The 20,545-nt window shown below is 44.8% G+C and overlaps 1 protein-coding gene across 2 annotated transcripts in view; it reads right to left on the reverse strand.

Annotated features, from left to right (window-relative positions):
* PRR12 (proline rich 12) overlaps positions 1–15,982 on the reverse strand; it is a 133,495-nt gene extending 117,513 nt beyond the window's left edge. The window contains exon 1 of one of the 2 annotated variants that reach the window (XM_068241387.1): positions 15,534–15,982. In XM_068241387.1, the coding sequence (XP_068097488.1) occupies positions 15,534–15,619 (86 nt within the window). In that variant the 5' untranslated portion in view covers positions 15,620–15,982. The remainder of the gene's footprint in view (positions 1–15,533) is intronic. The other variant, XM_068241389.1, reaches the window with a different exon arrangement.
* Positions 15,983–20,545: the final 4,563 nt, after the last annotated feature.

A 20,545-nucleotide genomic window follows, 5' to 3' on the forward strand; every position in this document is an offset into this window, starting at 1 on the left:
TCCAGTTTTGACATTTTTACTGTTTTATTGTTTCTGCTCAATGACACCTTCACTGAAGTATGCCAGAGCTTAAATCTATGAATTATTGACCCTTTTTAAGCTCTTCCCTGCCCTCAGAAGCCATTTACTGTCAGGAAAGTGTTTTATGGCTGTAATTACTTATCAGCGAGGGTTATGCTATAGTCTGACCCAGTCCGACCCGGACAGAAAACTGTCACTTGCATACCTGATGTGTAACTCTTTCAGGTAGAGAAAGAACAAAAAGGAACACAGCACAGTTATTTGTGTTCTTGGCACTGTACATACCCATGTCTATCTCATCATGTCACATGTCACCTCGGGTATCCTTTAAAATTACTCTTTATATAAATCAATGTGGCACACAGCAGAATGTTGTAAATACAGTACATTTCTGTCGTATTTTTATTGGCTGTGCCACTGCAATGGAGGAAGTAGATATTGGGGGGGGGGGGGGGGGCATGCTGCAGGGCCACGGCCCGGCCATGCTGCAGGGAGAGGAGCTATGCGGCCCCAAAATGCCTTGTCAGTAATCCAGAGGGGCCACGCTCAGAGATGGGGGACATCAATAGGGTCCTGAGGCTTCCCTCTCTTTAGGTAAATATCTGATTTTTGCCCCTGAGCTTTGGCTCAGGTACACTTTAAGGCGACATTTCTGGCAGGTTAAACGGCACAGACGAGATGCACACTGTTGCTATGAGGAGTGGAGGAGTGACAACAGGCAGCCTATCAGAGCTCCCCCTACAGTATTCTATGAAAAGTCCTCCTGGGCAAAGATCAAATTCCTGTGTTATTATTTTGACCTAGAAATGCGCAGGAAAGGAAGAATGCAGGTACACGAAAGATTACACAGCTTAGAGCTGACGCCAATACAAATATGGAGTTTACATCATTCAGCAGATGCTGGCGGAGTTCAAATTTAAATAAAAAAAAAAAAACTATGCAGCTGTTATAATAAAGAAAAAATAAATATAATTTATTTAGCAAGACAAATACGGCACGAATGTATGTCAACCAATCAGAATAAAAAAAAATAACCCAATTCTGACATTACAACAGACACGTTATAAGTGAACATAGGTCTCTCTTCACACTTCAGACAACGAGTGGAATGTAGTTGTTTAGCCAATCAATATAAATTGCGGTAACCCGACCACCACGCTATGCGCCCCACAAAAGCCAGGCGTCATAGAAGAGCGACCAAGCTCTACACACGGGCTTTAAAGAAGCTCAGTATAGAGAAACAGGTTTCAGGCATCACGCAAATAATCTAAAAGGAAAAGAAAAGCATGCAGCAAAGCTAGGCCTGCTGGCTGCTAGCTCCTCAGCAACCACAGCAGTCTTCCTTTCCATTATCACTGCAGCACATAACCACACAGGGCCAAAAATACGCTTTTCTCGCCTCTTGTAAGCGGCTGCGTTAGCCCTACCCAGGAACCTAACATTGTCAGAGCTGCAAGGTCGCGGTATACACACTGCTCGTCACAAGTGTCACAACGTGCAGCTAGGTCACCTACAGCACAGGCCTGTATGGTATGCCAAGAGGTCATTTTTCCTCACCAATAGATAGAAGCCCAGGCCTGTTCATTGCAAAACACTTATTGAGAGAAAATGGGGGTTTCCATTGCAATGCAGAGCCTCTGGCTACAGGTGGGAATGAAAGTGGTTTTCTCATGGTAGTTTCTATCTGATCGGCAGGCGTCTTCAGGGTCTATGGCTAAAAGTATTAGAGGCAGAGGATCAGCAGGATATCCAGGCAATGTGCACTGTTTAAAGGGAAATTAAGATATGTGATGATTTATATGCCAATATACAGCTTATGCACTGATCTAGAGTCATGTGACAATGTTGTCTGTTAACCAGGAAGTGTTAAAGGACAACTGTAACGGGAGGGATAGGGAGGCTGCCATAGTCATTTCCTTTTAAACAATATGAGTTGCCTGGCTGTCCTGCTGATCTATTTGACTGTCTGAATCACACCAGAAACAAGCATGCAGCTAATCTTGTCAGATCTGACAATAATGTCAGAAACACCTGATCTGCTGCATCCTTGTTCAGGGTCCATGGCTTTAAGTATCCAAGGCAGAGGATCAGCAGGATATAACCAGGGAAACGGTTTTGCTTAAAAGGAAATGAATATGGCAGCCTCCGTATCCCTCTATTTACAGTTGTCCTTTAAATCAAAATGGCCGGAATCGGTCGCATATAGATTGGACATGCTGCAAAATCTTGGGCCGATGTGCTGGATTGGGAGCAGTAATGGAGTGCGATATTAAGATGAGTGACAAACGAGGCGGAACCCCCGATGCCGTCCCCCCAGTGACTACTTTACCTGTCGGAGTCCGCCGCTGCCTCTGTCTTCTTCCTCACACACATGCCCCACGTGGTTGCCGCGTGGGCTCATGTCACGTCAAGAAATAGAGAACAGAGCACGTTGGCCCGAGATTTTGCTGCATGTCCAATCGATACATGCGACCAATAACGGCCCAAAATTGGACGCATCATCAATCGGGCATGCCCTTGGCAGCACCAATTTTCATTCAATTTTAACCATCAAAATCGGATGGCCGATCGGCCACCGAGTCGCCTGATGTATAACTCCCTTTATATTCATGTTGGAAAGCATGAGAACGTCTGTGAAGTATTACTTTGTTTTAAAATATTATTTCCTCCATCTCAGTCCCGTCTCAGAAGTTTTTTTTCCACTTTCTGTCCTGAAAATATTTCATATTTATCCAGAGCCAAGAATTAAAAACCCAGAATGTTGGAGGGGCTTACAGCTAAGAGGCATGTTCTGCTTTATGGGAAGAGATGGCAATAGGAGGAGCAGGAGATGACCCCCAATCAGGTGGACTGCTGAAGAGGAAGTGGCTGATAACTGGGGAACACTTGTACATACAGTAGATGATCAATAACCTTTCTGGTTGACAATAGCCCAGTGTGTGCAGCTGAACACTCTACATACCACAAGGTGCCTGCAGCTATGCGTTCTGCATTCCAGATCCTGTCCTGCCTGCTCCACAGACCCTGTCAGAGGGCTCAGGTGTTTTCTCTGGACACCACACAGACTACCTCATACATACGCTCACACATATTTAGAGGATACTTACCATATTTATTAAGTTCCTTTCAGATCTCCTTAGAGCCTAAAAGGTGGCGCCACACGATACAATAAAATGATCCGATTTTACAGTAATTCAATGAAAACGATCGTATCTTTCGAAAAAAAAAATCGAAAGGTTTTTTTTTCATGCGACTGAAAAATCCGATCAGATTTCCCATTTTTTTTATTTTAAATCGATCCGGAATGCCAGATATTTCTCTTCAATTTCTACTAAAGATTGTATGGTGTGTGTTGGATTGTCAGTTTACGAATATACACACCCTAGCAATTTTCTCTGCGTTTCCAATCATTTTTATTATAAATTGAGGAAAAAAAATTGAACATACGTGGGTGATACATTGGTCATATTTTTGAAATGTTACAGTCAGAGAAATTGATTGCAATTTTTAAGTTGAACAGATATTTAAAAAAAACTGTATGGTGTGTGGCCACCTTAAGGCTTTGTTCACATCTAAAATCGAACTCGCAAACGCCAGAGTTTTGTGATTTTGTGAGTGATTTTTTCCCCCTCCCGGCGCTTACCAGCGCACTATGATTGTGTACGCGCTATGATTGTGTACTGCGCTTTTCAAAGCACTTTCACAGAGCGATTTGTTTTTTTACTTCCTGAAGCAAGTGAACCATTTGACCCGTAAAAGAATAAATACTTACTAATAATATTAAATTAGAAAGCAGCACGGGATGACTGTGTGAAGCAAATTTAAAAATTTTCATTTGGTGAAGAAAATAAGGGCTTCTTCACACTACAACAGCTTTCCTCAGCGCTTTGTGATATTAACAGCTCCTGCTAATATTATCCTATATGAGTGTTCTCACTGGAGCGATGTGATTTTGTTTTGCCTGGCTGTCCTGCTGATCCTCTGCCTCTAATACTTTCAGCCATAGACCCTGAACAAGCATGCAGCAGATCAGGTGTTTCTGACATTGTCAGATCTGACAAGATTAGCTGCATGCTTGTTTCTGGTGTTCTTCAAATACTACTGCAGCCAAATACACCAGCTGGGCTGCCAGGCAACTGGTATTGTTTAAAAGGAAATAAATATGGCAGCCTCCACATACATCTCACTTCAGTTGTCCTTTAAATACAGTGTGTTCATCAAAATGAATCCAGTGATATTTATCTGTATATGTCATTTCATTGCCTGAGGGAGTTCTACTTTAATATGAACAGCTATTTACTTCATACAGGGAATATTCCTTTCATTCCTCTCACGTAACACAATTCATAAGACTAGCAGCAGTATTAGTGTGTGCATGTCACACATATATGCGTGGCGGTACATGTGAGGTCAGTGTGTGCTGGAGTTTCCTGAGAAGCAGTGGTATGTGTTACAGGCAGACACAACCCGTGTCACTAAATAATGACTCATAATGCTGGCTCCTGTGTCAGCCGAGGCATTCGATTGGTTTTCACGTAGACGTAGACTGCTTCTGAGCTCTTAGGCCAAAACTACACGGATTTGTAACCGTACTACATGTCCAGTGACGTGTGAGACTGCTTTGTGGTTAGACACAGGTATACTGCGCTATTGTGGGCATAGCCAGAACTGTTCATTTAGCAGGTAAATTAGATAATCCATGACAAGTTGCAGTTAGTGGCATGACACATTTCACAAGCCTAGACAAATACTGACAATATACTGTATGTGATCACTGCAGAATCATTTTCATAACAGTATAATAACCAGTGGTGTAGCTACACTGCCATAGACCACAGTGCTAAATTAAGATGGACCCCCCCCCCCACGGCAATGTGCATATGACTATCACATGATACCAAAACGCTTGCTTTCCTAGCGCAGTGGTAGAGTGGGAGGTGTAAAGCCCCATACAGCCGTTGAATAAATGTCACCTGAAACAATCGTTGATGGTTCTGGGTGACATTTTTAGGAATGACTGCTGTACAGAGAAGCACTGCTTGTCTAGAGGCAAGCAGCCTATTCTGTTCTATGGAAAGGGGAGGAGGAACAAGTAAAATATTTGCATATTGTCCCTTAAAATAAATTCAGCTTATTTTAGGTTTTTTCTTTTTGCTCTTTCTAAATAATGGTAAAACATCAAAGATTCGTAAACCACATGGAACTGTCCCACTTGAAAGAGCATCACAGAAAAGCGCTAGGGTTTTGGCGATTAGTGGGAATCGCCCTCTAATCGCCCTTAAGGCCTCGTTCACATCTACTTAGCGCAGATGGCAGTGCGATCAGAACGGAACGCGTACGATCGCACGCCATCTGTGCAGCTACCCGCTGCGCTGCTGATCCCATCCACTGACAGTAATGGGATCAGCTCTGCGCTTGCGGGCAAAATGCATGCAAGCGCATCATAGCGCATCGTACTGCTGCACAGCGCAGTAGATGTGAACAGCAGAAAGGCTGTCTACGCTCTTCTGCCATTCCTGCGCGTCACCACGTCATATGCGCTTCCAAATGTGCACTGAAGCGCGTATGATGTGAACGAGGCCTAAGGCCTTCTAGGCCACTACCCTGTGGGCTTGCTCACACTGGCATTCAGTGGTGTTTCCTAATGCTAGCAAAGTGCAAGGACAATGTAGGTCACTATTATTCTGCAGCACTTCCAGTGGAAATCTGCCATGAAATTAACTAGAGCAGACTAGATAATCAAGACTGGTTTGAGGTGGACATAAAGGTAGTGATTATCCTGATCAGCAATAGGGAGGGACGATCCTTTAATCAAATCTGCCTATAATCTTCTGCGTCCCGTGAAAATATTCATTCACTTTTAATCTCATAATGAATCAATCTTAAAGGGGACCTGAAGTGTGAGGGATATAGAAGCTGACAATTTTAAACAATGCCAGTTGCCTGGCTGTACTGCTGATCCTCTGCCTCTAATATTTTGAGCAATGCACCCTGAACAAGCATATAGATCTGACAAGATTTAGGTGTGTGATAATAATTATTATTATTATTTAGTATTTATATAGCGTCAACATCTTCCGCAGCGCTGCACAGATAATATATTGTCTTGTCACTAACTGTCCCTCAGAGGAGGTCACAATCTAATCCCTGCCATAGTCATATGTCTATGTATGTATTGTGTAGTGTATTTATTGTAGTCTAGGGTCAATATCTGTATGTTTTTGGAATGCGGGAGGAAATCGGAGCTCCCGTAGGAAACCCACACAGACACGGGGAGAACATACAAACTCCTTGCAGATGTTGACCTGGCTGGAATTCGAACTGGGGTTCCAGCGCTGCAGGGCAAGAGCGCGAACCACTAAACCACCGTGCTGCCGGATTCAAACATTACTGCAGCCAAATAGATAAGCAGGACAGCCAGGCAACTGGTATTGTATAGAAATAAATATGGCAGCCTCCATATCCCTCTCCCATCAGGTGTGCTTTAAATGGCAGAAATGGGCATCAGCAAAAAGTGAGGACAATGATGGGGCAGTGGCTGTATAAAGGGCACTACTAAACAACTGTATAGAAGCAGTATCCACAGCTTCCAACCATATTTCTGCTATACATGATTGGGATCTATAGGCCGCTGCAGTGCATACTGTGGTATTCTGCGATAATGGCCAGACGATAGGCCTGAACGAATTGAAGCCGAAATCGTGATCCCCAAAATCACGATTTCGGAATGGTCAAAGTTGCGATTTCCGCAATAATGTCATTTCCGCATAGGGGAAGTTTGAAGAAGTGGCTTCAAACTTCCCCCAAGTTCAGGCACGCAACATCGCCAGTGTTGGAAATACCTTCCGCACGAGTCCAACGCTGTCCATCCTTTCTCACCGTCTGCTGGTTCTTGTGCACGACATACTTCCTGGTTCCTGTATGTCACATGACATACAGGAAGTATGCCGTGCATCTGAGCCTGCAGGAGGTGAAGTGGATAGACGTGCATCGCTGGACGCTGGAAGGTATGTCCAGCATTGCTGCTGCTTGGGGGACAGAGGGGGCACAGAGAGACGCAGAGGGGACACAGACAAAGGTGGCAAGAGAGACAAAGAGGGCACACAGATAGACACAGAGGGTGCACAAAGACCAGGGGGACAGAGAGGCACAGAGGGGGAACAAAGCTTGATTTAAAAGAAGTTGCGAATCAAAATCGAAAACAGAAATTGTACAATTAAATTTTTTTCTAAAATCATTCAGGCTTACCGGGCAATATGAATCAAATGGCAATTCACTGGAATGACTGTGTACATTCACCTCGTGTGTAGAGACAGAATAGACTTGAGTGGATTCAAATCTTAACGCTCATAAACACATGCAACTTTTTCACCCAACTATTGTTCAAACTTGGACTGTTGCACGATAGCTTGGAATGTGAACATATAACAAACGACTATAAAGAAGTGCGACTGATAACAGGCAGTATTGCCGATCCAACAGGCAAACCGTTTGGATTGGGCGAAGTCATTTGAAGGACTTGTACTTGTTTTGAATGCAGCCATATCGAGCAGTCCGTCATTCTGCTTGTGTGAGCAGTATGCAAATGAGTTGGTCGTTCATTTGGTTGGTGGGGGCGGAAAATACAAGTCATGCAATCGCTTGGTCGTGCGGTCTGTCATGCCGTCGGGATCATTGTGCAGAAAAGTAGCATGTGTGTATGAGCCTTTGTGTTTATTTTACACAGCTCTAAATTGTCCCATATAAAATCATTGGCTACAGTATTTGAATATGTTAGGTACACACAATGGGATTTTCTCACGGATCGATTATTTACGACAAGTCCGATCTAAATTTCTGGTGGATTTTCTGTTTACTTCTATGGAAAAATCGATCAGAAATCAGATCGAAACCTGTCGGTAATAATCGATCGGACAGTAAATCTGACAGAAAATGTAATTGCGTTTACCTAGCATAGGTCAATTAACATAAAACCTGCCTCAACTAAAAATGACTAGCCTGCCATTGGTCATCTCCACTGGTCTCAATTATATTCACTACTCATTACCTGTGTCTGATAAATCATCTGTATAAACGAAGCTGTGTAGAACATAGCAAAATATTGTGGAGGCCCGGGAGAATATATTGATTTTACACATATATATATATATATACACATACATACATACACACACACTTTAAAGCGCCCATGAACGCAGTACTTCCTCTCTGCTCTAAAAGATATGCAACAGCATAATAGAAAAACCTTTCTTTGTTACAGCCGATACAAATCCTGTAATAAATCGGCAATGTGTCTTCTTCCTGCTTTCAAGCAGACAAAAGGTTAACATCCTGTTTTTACATATTAGCTGCGTCTGCAAAGGACTGCTGAATTCCTATGGTGACACAGCTGAGAGATCAAATTACACTCGTGATAAGTCACAGATGTCTTAAATACATACAGAGTAGTTTTCTCTGTGTTCTCCTGTCCAAAGCAAGAGATCAGGACCGCATTAAACAGGGGAAATCTGACTACCTAGCAACTAATGATAAGCATGCAATGCCCAATTACTCCTGATGCATACATCCATTCTTCGCCTTGTTCAATTGGGCTTTGACCAATCAGCTTCTTTCTCCTGCTGTGTGACATTACTGTTTCCCTGCTGCGTCTTCATGATAGGCCATCACTGAGTGGAGAGGTGTGGCTTCTGCCCACAGTGCAATCATTACACTCCCATGACTAGCAGGTGGCTAAAATTTCTAGCCTGGCAGAACAGTTTTTTTTTTGTTTTGTTTTTTTACTTGTTATGCATAATTAAATTTAAATGCCTATAAAAAAAAAAAAAAAAAAAAAAAAAACACACACACAAACAAAAAGGGCCTTTAAGCCATTTTGTAATTGTGTTTCTATGTAACACAATACTGAGTTGTATTGACCTACAACATGTTATCCAACATTCAGAAACCACAAACAGGAGGCAATGTGTAAAATCTCACACTAAACACTCTCACCAAATATTTATCTCACTGTCACAGTGTAGAGCTGAGCTATAGACTGGTGAGGCCTGGATGAAAAGAGCATCTAATCAAAAATCTTTAACTTACCTGGGGCTTCGAAAGGCCCCTTGCAGACGTCCAGTTTTCTCGCCGGGACATACTGATCCTCCAGTGCCTCGCTGCGGCTCACTTCTGTTTTTGGCAACTTTAATGACGCTGGCCACTGCGCCGCATGTGTCCTTACTCCTGTCGCCGCAGGCACAGTATGAGGTATTTTTGCACTGCTCATGCACAGGAAGCTCCCGCTGACAGGAGCGCAATTGAGGACAAGTGGCCGGCAACATTAAAATCACCGAAAACTGAGAGAAAGCCACAGCGGGGGGCCGGAGGATCGGTATGTCCTGGTAAAAGCCCCAGGTAAGTTTTACTCCTTTTTTTATTCCTGCTTACAGTTGTCCTTTAAGTGGGGGGAGTAATGTGTGTGATCTCATAAATTAATTGGAAAGGACTGTGGGACACTAGTAAGGTACTAGGATTAAGGCCCATACACACGTCTGATTTTTTTTTGAACGACGGGTCGTTTGAACGTCCCGTCGTTCAGACGTCCGCCCGCTAAATCAGGCGTGTGTACAGACTGGCGGATCGCTCAAACTCAGTCTTATAACGCGAACGACAGTCTGTACACACGCCCGATTTAGCGGGCGGACGTCTGAACGACGGGACGTTCAAACGACCCGTCGTCCCAAAAAAAAGATCAATCGTGTGTATGGGCCTTTAGACTCATATCTCATCACTTCAGATTTTCTTAAAGTGGATCTGAACTCTTGCACAGGACAGAAGAAAAACCTACAGAAATGCACCCTGTATGTATTTAGATAGTTTAACCTGTCTATTTCCCCATTATCTGTCACTAATCACAACTGTAATTTGATCTCTCATCTGTGCCAGCTGGCGGACTCGGCAGAGCAACTTATTTGTAAACAAAGGATGTTAACCCAAGGGGCTTGATTCACTTAGACAAATAGCATGCCTTATTAAAGTTAACACGCCTTATCGGAGTAGCACAGCGAGTGCTACGAACCCGCAGGGGCTCAGGCCAGGACAAGGGGAGCTCTCCACATTGCCAATTAGCAGGCATAGGTTAGTTATGCTACTCTGATAAGGCGTGCTATTTGTCTTAGTGAATCAAGCCCTGTCTGCTTCCATGAAAGCAGGAAGTAGACACTAGATTTATTGCAGGATTTATATCAGGTGTAACAAAGAAATGCTTTTCTTTAAAAGGTTATGTTGTTGCTTATCTTTTAAGCCCGATTCTTTATACGATTCGATTACGATTCTATTTACGATCCGGTTAAATCCAACATGTCTGATCAAGATTCTATTCGATTCAATTCGATTTGCCATTGTTTTGCAATGGCAAATCGAATTGAATCAAATCAAATTCTATTTACGATCCGGTTAAACCCGACATGTCCGATCAGGATTTGATTCGATTTGCCATTGCTTTGCATTGGCAAATCGAATTGAATCAATCGAATCCTGATCGGACATGTCGGATTTAACTGGATCGTAAATAGAATCGTAATTGAATCGTATAAAGAATCGTATCGTGTAGATGGGGCTTTAGAGAAGAGAAAGTTCTGAGTTCAATATCTTACTTCAGACTGAATATACTACACATCTGACTCTCAGATGTACTTTTCTGTTAACATCTTTGACCTCTCTTAATATTAGGGATGGTCGCTGTGGCCCAGTGCACACCAAAAACCGCTAGCAGATCCTCAAAATGCTAGAGGTTTTTGAAGCAGATTTCAGAGCGATTCTAGGCATGTTTTCTAAACCTGCCTAGCGTGTTTTGGAGCGTTTTTGTGTAGATTTCATATATTGTTACAGTAAAGCTGTAACTGAACAGCTACTGTGACAAAAACGCCTGGAAAACCGCTCTGATCTAGCGTTTTTCAGAGTGGTTTTCCCCTTTCCTATACTTTAACATTGAAGCAGAAACGCCTCAGAAATCTAAAAAATGCTGCAGCCCCGAGTTTGCATTTGTGGAAAAAAAACGAACAGCTCTGGTTTGCACCATCCCATTCACTTTCATTAGCCAAACAGTTTTCCCCCTGCAAGCGTTTAAAAAAAAAAAACGGTCCAGAACCGCCCTGGTGTGCACCAGCCCTGTGAGGCTATTATACTTGACGCAGGATTATGCAAATCTTGCATGCAAATATATGCAGCTTGAAAATGGACCAATCAGATTCAACTTTGATGGGATTGGTCCATTTAAAGGCCTCTTTTCCATGTACAGTTGAACTGTGTGCTCAGCAAGCAGTTACCAGGCAGCAGTGAGCAGTTGTGAGAGGCATTTCACTGCCTATCAACAGTCCGTGGAAAAGAGGCCTGAGAGCGATTTCACTATGCTAGGGGCCCATTCACACTTATGATTGTAAATCGCAATGGCCTAGTGATTACAATTTTGCGGTGATTATGCTTTATGCTAAATCACATCCAGCAGCGGAGTGAAAATAACATTGCAATCGGTAATGCTTGGGCATGGGAGTCGCTAATGATCTGAAAAAATTGGTTCCTTAAAAAGGGAGCCTAAATTGAAAAGAAATAAAAAAAAAAAAAAGTTTCACTTACCCGGGGCTTCTACTACACCCCTGCATCCACCCTGTGCCCGTGCTGTCACAGATCGAGTCTTCAGTCCTTCACCGCCACTACGTTTCCATCCTTCACACTCAGCCACGTGGATGGCCACTGCGTGGCTCTTGCCTCATGCATTCTCGATCAAGCTTCCACCGCCAAGAACATCCTGCGCATGAGCAAAACGAGAAAATCTCATTCTGCACATGCGCAGGAAGCACCCTACAGCGGGAGCATGATTGAGGACGCGCGAGTCCAGGGCCACGCCGGCGCAGTGGCCATCAACTGGCCAGTTGGCAGGAAAGGAACTAAGTAACAGCAGGGGACTGGATACTCAACCTGTGACAGCGCAGGCACGGGGCGGCTGCAGGTGGCTGGTAGAAGCCCCAGATAGGTAAAACTTTGTTTTTCTTTCAGTTTAGGTTCCCTTTAAGGATGTTCAAGCAATATTGATCGGCAGTTGCTGTACACACAAAGATTGTGGGCTAAAACAGCTGGTATCAGCTATTTCAGCTGACAGTTGTTGCATGTACGTAACTTAATACTTTTAGCTATAGACCCTGAACAAGCATGCAGATCAGATGTTTGACTGCATATGCTGCATGCTTGTTTCAGGTGTACAATTCAGACACTACTGATGCATTAAAGATCATCAGGATGCCAGGCAACTGCTAGGCCTAGTGCACACCAGAGCAGTTCAGCTGCGGTTTGCGATCCACTTGCGGGTGCGGATCCGCTTGGGTAATGTATTTCAATGGGCTGGTGCACACCAGAGCGGGAGGCGTTTTGCAGAAACGCATACTCCCGGGCTGCTGCAGATTTTGGATTGCGGAGGCGTTTCTGCCTCAATGTTAAGTATAGGAAAACCGCAAACCGCTCTGAAAAACGGCACTTCAGAGCGGTTTGCCAGGTGTTTTTGTTACAGTAGCTGTTGAGTAACAGCTTTACTGTAACAATACATGAAATCTACTACACCAAAACCGCTACACAAAACCGCAAAACGCTAGCTGAAACGCTGCAGAAAAAGCGTTTCAAAATCTGCTAGCATTTTGCGGATCTGCTAGCGGTTTTTGGTGTGCACCAGGCCCTATTGTTTAAAAGGAAATAAATATGGCAGCCTCCATATCCCTCTCAGGTCAGCACAGGGTACCACTTGACTGATTTGCATGCAACAGACAGCCCATGTAATCAATAAGCTCGTTCTTAAGCATGGTACACATAACCAATTTTGACCGGCCAATGACTCACCAATTTTTCACCTTTATGTAGCACAAGGGCCAACGCAACTTGAACACAATAATCAGACTGTGTAGATAAGCTCAAAATCCGATGTGTGCACCAGGTTTTATGCTGGGCATACACGGCCCAGATTCTTATCAATCGAGCCGCTGATGGCTCTATTGATAATTTCCGACATGTCCGATCATGCGGGGGATCAATTCCCGGCTCGATCCCCGCGGGCGGACAATAGGCCAAAATGAAGGAAGTGCCCGCGGGGATCGATCCGCACGGACGAGCGGTGACGTGTCGGCATCGAACTGCTGGCTCGATACTGCCGCAAAAACGAGCCGTGTATGCCCAGCATTAGCTTCTTGCTTTTTCTCAGACACCCTGTGCAATTTTTCTATTCTTATATCAGCTGGTGTGTAAAAACATGAACGTTTTCTGCACGTGAGCGCATGTGGTGTCCAAAAAAAGCATACAAAAGTATGTGCTCATTTCCCACATATCACGAGTGACTAAGCCTGGTACACACTTTCAATTATCATTGGTCAATTACGGACCAATTTCAGCATCTCCATGTAGTACGAGGGTTTAACTACACAATCTGCTCATAGTATTCATAGTCTGCTGACCTTCGTACTACATGGAGGTGGTAAAGTTGGTCAGTGATTGGCCAATCATAATTGAAAAGTGTGTACCAGGCACAGTTCTGGAACGTCTGTGGTCTAGTCTGATAATGGTAGGTTGGCCACAGATTCTTACCGATTTACCGTCTGCTGCCCAAAGATCGTCATTTACCGTCAGCTTTGATAATCAGGCCTAATAGGTCATGACCTACCCATAAACCAAAGATCTTGCATCCCAAGTTCATCGTTAATACAGTTCAGCCACGGTGTCACATCTTTCAAAAGAAAAATTCCATCAGATGTACCTACAGACACACAGACCGATCTGGCAACCTTTGTCATGCCCTTGGGCTTTACACAATCTTGAAATAAAATACAAATGTCCATCTATGGTCTCCTAGCACACGGACATGATACATCTTGAAAATGACCCATCGATCACAGTAAAACACGAGAAACTGGGGCTGCAATAGCGATCCAGCCAATTACAAGAGGTGTGATTTTATTGAATTATCAGCCGCCAGACGCTCTCATCCACATTTATGAACCGTGAAAAGATTTATTTTCACCAGCGTCGATACCAGCACTGTCATTCCCCATTCCGCACGCAAGTCTGCGCTCCGCTAAAATAGCCGTTTGGGACAATCTGCATATTCAGGTGCCCAGTGGGCCAAAACGCTGCATCTTTCCCTGTAGATTAGGCCTCACCTTGCAAAATTAATCAGGTCTGCAACTACAGTATAGAGGGGGGGGGGGGGGGGGAATCAGACTGGGCTCTATTGATTAATATCCCTGAATTGGAATTCAATGGTGTTTTATATTAAGAGGACAAATGGTGTTTTATTTTAAGAGGACAAAAAAAATGGAAAAAAAAAAACTGGCCCAATATCACATACAGGAAGGCATTCAATGCCCTATTGTCAGAATCCCAGGATGCTAATTGCCTCCACTGCAATCCCTTCTCTCCAGTCTCCATCTTTTCTCTCCCCTCCTGCAGACCAATACCCAGCTTGCAAAGAAAAAACAAAAAAAAATATAAGGGAGACTTCGCATTTCAAGGCAAGCTTTGCCTAATTCTGCAGTCTGGTAGGAAATCAAGGGGGCATCTCAGCTTCTCCTAGCAATTAATACTCACTTAGGAGGGGGAGGGCGCATGGCCACTTAGACCCCACCCCCCAACACCTGGCCTTTGCACACTGAATATGCAAAAATAAACAAACCTTACACTAAATGCATGGCTGCCCCCAGACCACTGTCAAACCCCCTCAAGGAGAATCAATACCCCCCCCCCCCCTTCCCTCCCTCCTCTCCCTTCCAGCTAATCAATCAAGCAGACACCATCAGCATTTTTACAAAACAAAAAGAAAGAAATGCTAAACTTCCCCAGACAATGGGGCTAATTAGGATCACAGTCCTGCAGCCAGCAATAGCAGCCCCTAAGCCCACTCTATTATTTTTTATTTCAATAATTGCACCCCTTTTGGGTTTTTTTGTTCCCAATGTCCCATCCCCCCTCCTCTTCTCTCTATTCCCCAGCAGCAGAAAGAATGAGGCAAAATGGAAGGAAATCCCTCTGCTTGCAACGTGCTCCCTGCTGCAGACTGCAGGCCTGGAACAGACAGGGCTGGCTGGTTTCATTCTTTTTTTTTTTTTTTTCCTCCCTCCCTCTTTGCAACCATCAAGGAATTTGATGCGGGAGGGCGCCTCTTGTTTGCACTTGGAATGTCTGGGTGCAATCATGGTGTACCCCCAAGCAATAAAGTGAAATAAAATAAAAAAGGGGGTGAGCAGCAATGCAGCAGATCAGTCTAGCCTACAGAGCAGCAGCCTTGCCTGCCCCATCCTCCCCCTTCATTGCTGGACCCCAGGGCCAAAATCTGTGCAGCTTGCAACCCCAGCATGCAAAAAAAAATCAGGCAACCCCAAGCTGGGGCACATAATCGGGCAACCCCTTCCTCAGAGGCCCCCCACATGTCAGTCATATCGCCGTAAAGCCGCCCAGACACCCCTCTTTTCTGTTGACGATCATTATGTTGGTTGTCCTACCTTGCTTTGGCCGTCCTTTCGTAACTCCATCCTGTACCAGCCCCCAAAGGATCTCCAAATCCAGCCGTAGGATAATTCCTATCCATTAAGTTCTTCGTTGGATATTTTGCTCTGCTTTTTTGCTTTTATTATCGCCCTCCCGCTTGATAATTGTTTCTTTGCTTCCTTTCTCTGCCTCCCTCTCTCTCCTCTGTGTGATCCACCACCAAGATTACAAAAAAAATAAAAAAAAACGCACGCAAACACAAAATCAAATTAGCAGTTTGTTTCGGGGCGCCTCCCGTGCAGACCCCGCAGGAGAACAGGCGAGCCCCCCGGAAGGCTCAGTGAGCAGCCCCTGTGTCTCTGGATGGCAGATGTATTTAGTTTTTTTTCTCATGGTGCAGCCATTTTTGCAGTCTCTCTATGTGTCTATTTCAGCTTCCCAGCATACATTTCAGTGAACTGTACAAAGGGGGAGGGGAAGAAGGCAGGAGAGAGAGAGAAAGGCAGACAGAGAGGGTAAGACTCCCCTCCTGCCACCATGCAGAGCCAGGGGGAGGAGGAGGAAGGGGCTGAGACAGGCTAAAATTACACTACATCCAGCAGCAGCACATTCTGCCTCACTGGGAGAACTAGAGGCTCTCATATACACACTGAGGTGCCATTCCTGCTTCCACCAGCTACACATCACCACCAAACACAGCAATGCGTGTAAACAAAGTGCATAACCCACATAGACACACTGAGAATGGCCACTGAATGCAAAATACTAATGTCACCATGAGGAAGAGATACTTCCTGATCTGAGGTGGCCTCACTGTTCCTCAGTTTACTGGCAAAATTATGTCATGTTTTATTATTATTATTGATATATAAAGTGCCAACATATTGCGTGGCGCTGTACAAAGTCAGGCCTGGAACCCACTAGGAATCGATGCAGCGCTTTGAAATTGCAGCAGCGCTGTGTGCAGCGATTCCTAGGGCGATTGCTTGCACTTACAATTAGCAATTGGGGGGGGGGGGGGGGGGGGAGGAGGGTTATTATATTTTTTGTATATTATTTATTATACTTGGATAACCAATACTGCTACATGTGCTGAAAAAAGTACAAATTTGATTATGTGACATTAACCACAAAATCTGCTGGCCAAGACAAGGACAAACACTTTAAAACTTTGCCTAAAAACATGAATCAGCACGGTGAGCACATATGTAAATTAATAGCACAGTCCTTTGAATTGTGTGCAATTAAGCCCAGATGGCCTGGCCGCAAACCTATGCACAAACATGGGCAACACTACAATTCTTCATCGGTCAAACCAGTTTCAGTATATATGATTTGCCACCAACCAAAGGACGGTATATGTCATGTCCAAAATCGCCCAGCAACAGCCTATGCATAAAATGGACAGACTGCCAATCCTAATTGGTCGTGTGTGGCCCCACCACCGACGCACACCGAGGCCTCAAAGCGAGCTCACAGTCCTTGTTATAACTTCAGTGCACACTTGTATTTGTATGACCCTTATCAGAATCAGAGTATTCTTCAATCTCTGTAGATTGATCCCTTTTAAATCACTTGCTGCCGGTAAACGTCTACAATTAGACTCAATGAACGCCTTGTGACTGCTCCCTTAATAAAGCTCAGTGTGCAGGGTCTTCATGGGGACAGGAAAGCAAGGTGACAATGTTCTTACCATCTCGCTGTGGCCGCTGGTGGTTAACTCACAGTTTTGTGACGTTTTGGCTGTGAAGATCGAACTTCAACGCGCCTGCAAACGCATCTGGCCGCATGGGTGTCCAGTCAGACCTCTATTGTGGCCAAGGCTCTTGTATCTTCAGGGAGCTTGCGGAGAGGCGTCCCTACTATCCGCACCGCTCCCCTTCCCGTCGTTCATCTCGGACTGGACCGTGTGGTTAACTTCCTGTATGACGCCGTGCAAGCTCTGGATACGGAGGCTGCCATCATAGCCGGCCTTTGACCTGAGCGACCAGGGCGCTGGCTTCCAAAGTGGCGCCTATAGCTGGTTACCTATACTGAGGGCACCTACACCTGATTTCCTATACTGGGGGTTCCTATAGCTGGCCACCTTTACTGAGGGCACCAACACCTGGCTACCTATACTGGAGGCACCTACGCTTGGCTACCTATGGGGGGGATGGAGACCTTCAACTGACTTCCTATACTGGGGGCACCTATGCTTGGCAACCTATATTGAGGGCACCTACACAAGAGAGCCTACACTGGGGGCACCTATACCTGGCTACCTACCTATACTGAGTCTGAGGTCGTTTTTTTTGGGGGGTGGGCGCACTGCTGCTATAATGCGTGGTGCAAATTGTCGGTGCTGTGCTATCATTCTAAATAGGGGGGGGGGGGCGGCTAACTGTCCAACTGACTTTATTAATATTCCTGAAAGGTTCTAGCCTTCATTTTTAAGTATATTCAGGATAATGCACTCTTTCCATCCATTCGTGGTTATTAATAGTATTTTTCTATTATACATATGTGATGCGTCACGGAGATCTGAGCATTTGGCGTGATGTGTCACGATGTCAAAAAGGTTGGGAACCACTGTCCTAGGAGGTAACTCAAGTGAATTGCATATTGGCGTGTGTGTGCGCGTGTGCGCAAAAAGGATAAAGGGGGCACAAAAATCAGGTTTCGCTCAGGGCGCTGTGAAACCTAAGGCCGGCCCTGGCTGCCATATTTATTTCCTTTTAACAATACCAGTTACCTGGCAGTCCTGCTGATCTTCCATGCGTCAGTAGTGTATGACAGTAATTTTGAGTATGGAGTCGCACTTGCTTGGCTTCCATCAATCTCAGATGGTCAGGTGTGCAGATCCAATAGTTCTGGACACCATGGGACTCAAACTGTAGCAAATGAAGAGAAAGATCCGCACCACCTTCAAAAAAGCTTAGTCTATTTTATTGGAAAAAGACATACAAATTTAAAAAGAACTATAAGGCAGGACAGTCCACTGTTTCGGGCTCCTGCCCATCTTCATGCTGCCTAGTGCTGAACTTTGCTTCAGTAGTGTATGACATGCATGGAACAAGATTGCGGCAAATCCAGTCAGACTTCAGTCAGAGTATCTTTTTTTTTATTATTATTATTATTTAGTATTTATATAGCGCCGACATATTACGCATTGCTGTACAGTGTATATATATATCTTGTTACTAACTGTCCCTCAAAGGAGCTCACAATCTAATCCCTACCATATGTCTATATTATGTAGTGTAAGTACTGTAGTCTGGGGCCAATTTTAGGGGGAGCCAATTAACTTATTTGTATGTTTTTGGAATTTTATCTGATCTGTATGCTTGTTTATGGCTATGATTAAAAGTATTAACCACTTGAGGACCCACCCTTTACCCCCCCTTAAGGACCAGCGCTGTTTTAGCTGATCTGTGCTGGGTGGGCTGTGCAGCCCCCAGCACAGATCAAACACCAGGCAGAGCGACCAGATCGCCCCCCTTTTTTCCCCACTAGGGGGATGACGTGCTGGGGGGTCTGATCGCTCCTGCCTGCCTGGGTGTTGCGGGGGGGGGCACCTCAAAGCCTACAGGCTACACTCTCTCCTGGAGCCACTCCCCCCCTTATATAAGGCAGGCAGCCCCGGGCTTTACACTCACTTGTGTGCCTGCATTACTTAGTGAAGGACAGCAGCTGGCAGACTCTCATAGGGAAAGATTAGTTAGGCTCTTGTAGGCTTGTTAGCTTGCTCCTGGCTGATTGTTATTGCTAAAATAGCACCCCTCAACAGCTCTTTTGAGAGCTAATGTTCTCCTGATGTGTTTTTTTTGTGTGTTGCCCACTGACACTGACACTATACAGCCCTATCTGTTGCAGCTGGACCTTGGTAATTGCTATTACTGTGCCAGCCAGGCCCTGCCTAACTATCTATACTGGGACACCTACCTATGCCTACCTAACTACTGGGGCACCTACTTACCTATACGGGGACACCTACCTATGCCTACCTATTCTAGGGCACCTACCTATGCCTACCTACCTATACTGGGTCTCCTACCTATGCCTATCTAACTACTGGGGCACCTACTTACCTATACAGGAACACCTACCTATGCCTACCTACTTATACTAGGGCACCTACCTATGCCTACCTACCTATACTGGGTCTCCTACCTATGCCTAGCTAACTACTGGGGCACCTACCTATGCCTATCTACCTATACTGGGTCTCCTACCTATGCCTAGCTAACTATTGGGGCACCTAACTATGCCTATCTACCTATACTGGGTCTCCTACCTATGCCTAGCTAACTACTGGGGCACCTACCTATGCCTGTCTACCTATACTGGGACACCTACTTATGCCTACCTACCTATACTGGGACTCCAACCTATGCCTAGCTAACTCCTGGGGCACCTACTTATGCCTATCTACCTATACTGGAACACCTACCTATGCCTAGCTAACTACTGGGGCACCTACCTATGCCTACCTACCTATACTGGGACTCCTACCTATGCCTAGCTAACTGCTGGGGCACCTACCTATGCCTACCTACATACAAGAAGATAATAAGGTCGTTGCTTCTTTGTGGACAGACCAAATTTGATCAGCTGGACAGTCACGGTTGTTCTATCATTGAGCTACCACAGCCCAGCGACCATATGGGCTTGAAAACCGCAATCGCCACGGTGCGCATCAGTCCAGCACGGCCATCACTACGCAAACAGCTGTTTGCGGTGCGTTACACAGTGAGTTTGGTCTGTCAGTGTGAAGCAGTACTCTAATTACACTACTTGATTGATGTATACACATGCAAGGTGTTTTAAAGCACTTTAGGTCTGCAATTTAGCATTCAATGTGATTTCTGCCCTTAAAACGCTGCTTTGCGTCAAATCCAGATTTTTCCCCGGGACTTTTGGTGTCTATCCCACTCATCCATGCCCCCCTCCAGGTGTTAGATCCCTTGAAACATCTTTTCCATCACTTTTGTGGCCAGCATAAGTGTTTCTAGTTTTCAAAGTTCGCATCCACATTGAAGTCTAT

The sequence above is a fragment of the Hyperolius riggenbachi genome, chromosome 6 (genome assembly GCF_040937935.1).
Source record: "Hyperolius riggenbachi isolate aHypRig1 chromosome 6, aHypRig1.pri, whole genome shotgun sequence".
In the NCBI taxonomy this organism is placed as follows: domain Eukaryota; kingdom Metazoa; phylum Chordata; class Amphibia; order Anura; family Hyperoliidae; genus Hyperolius; species Hyperolius riggenbachi.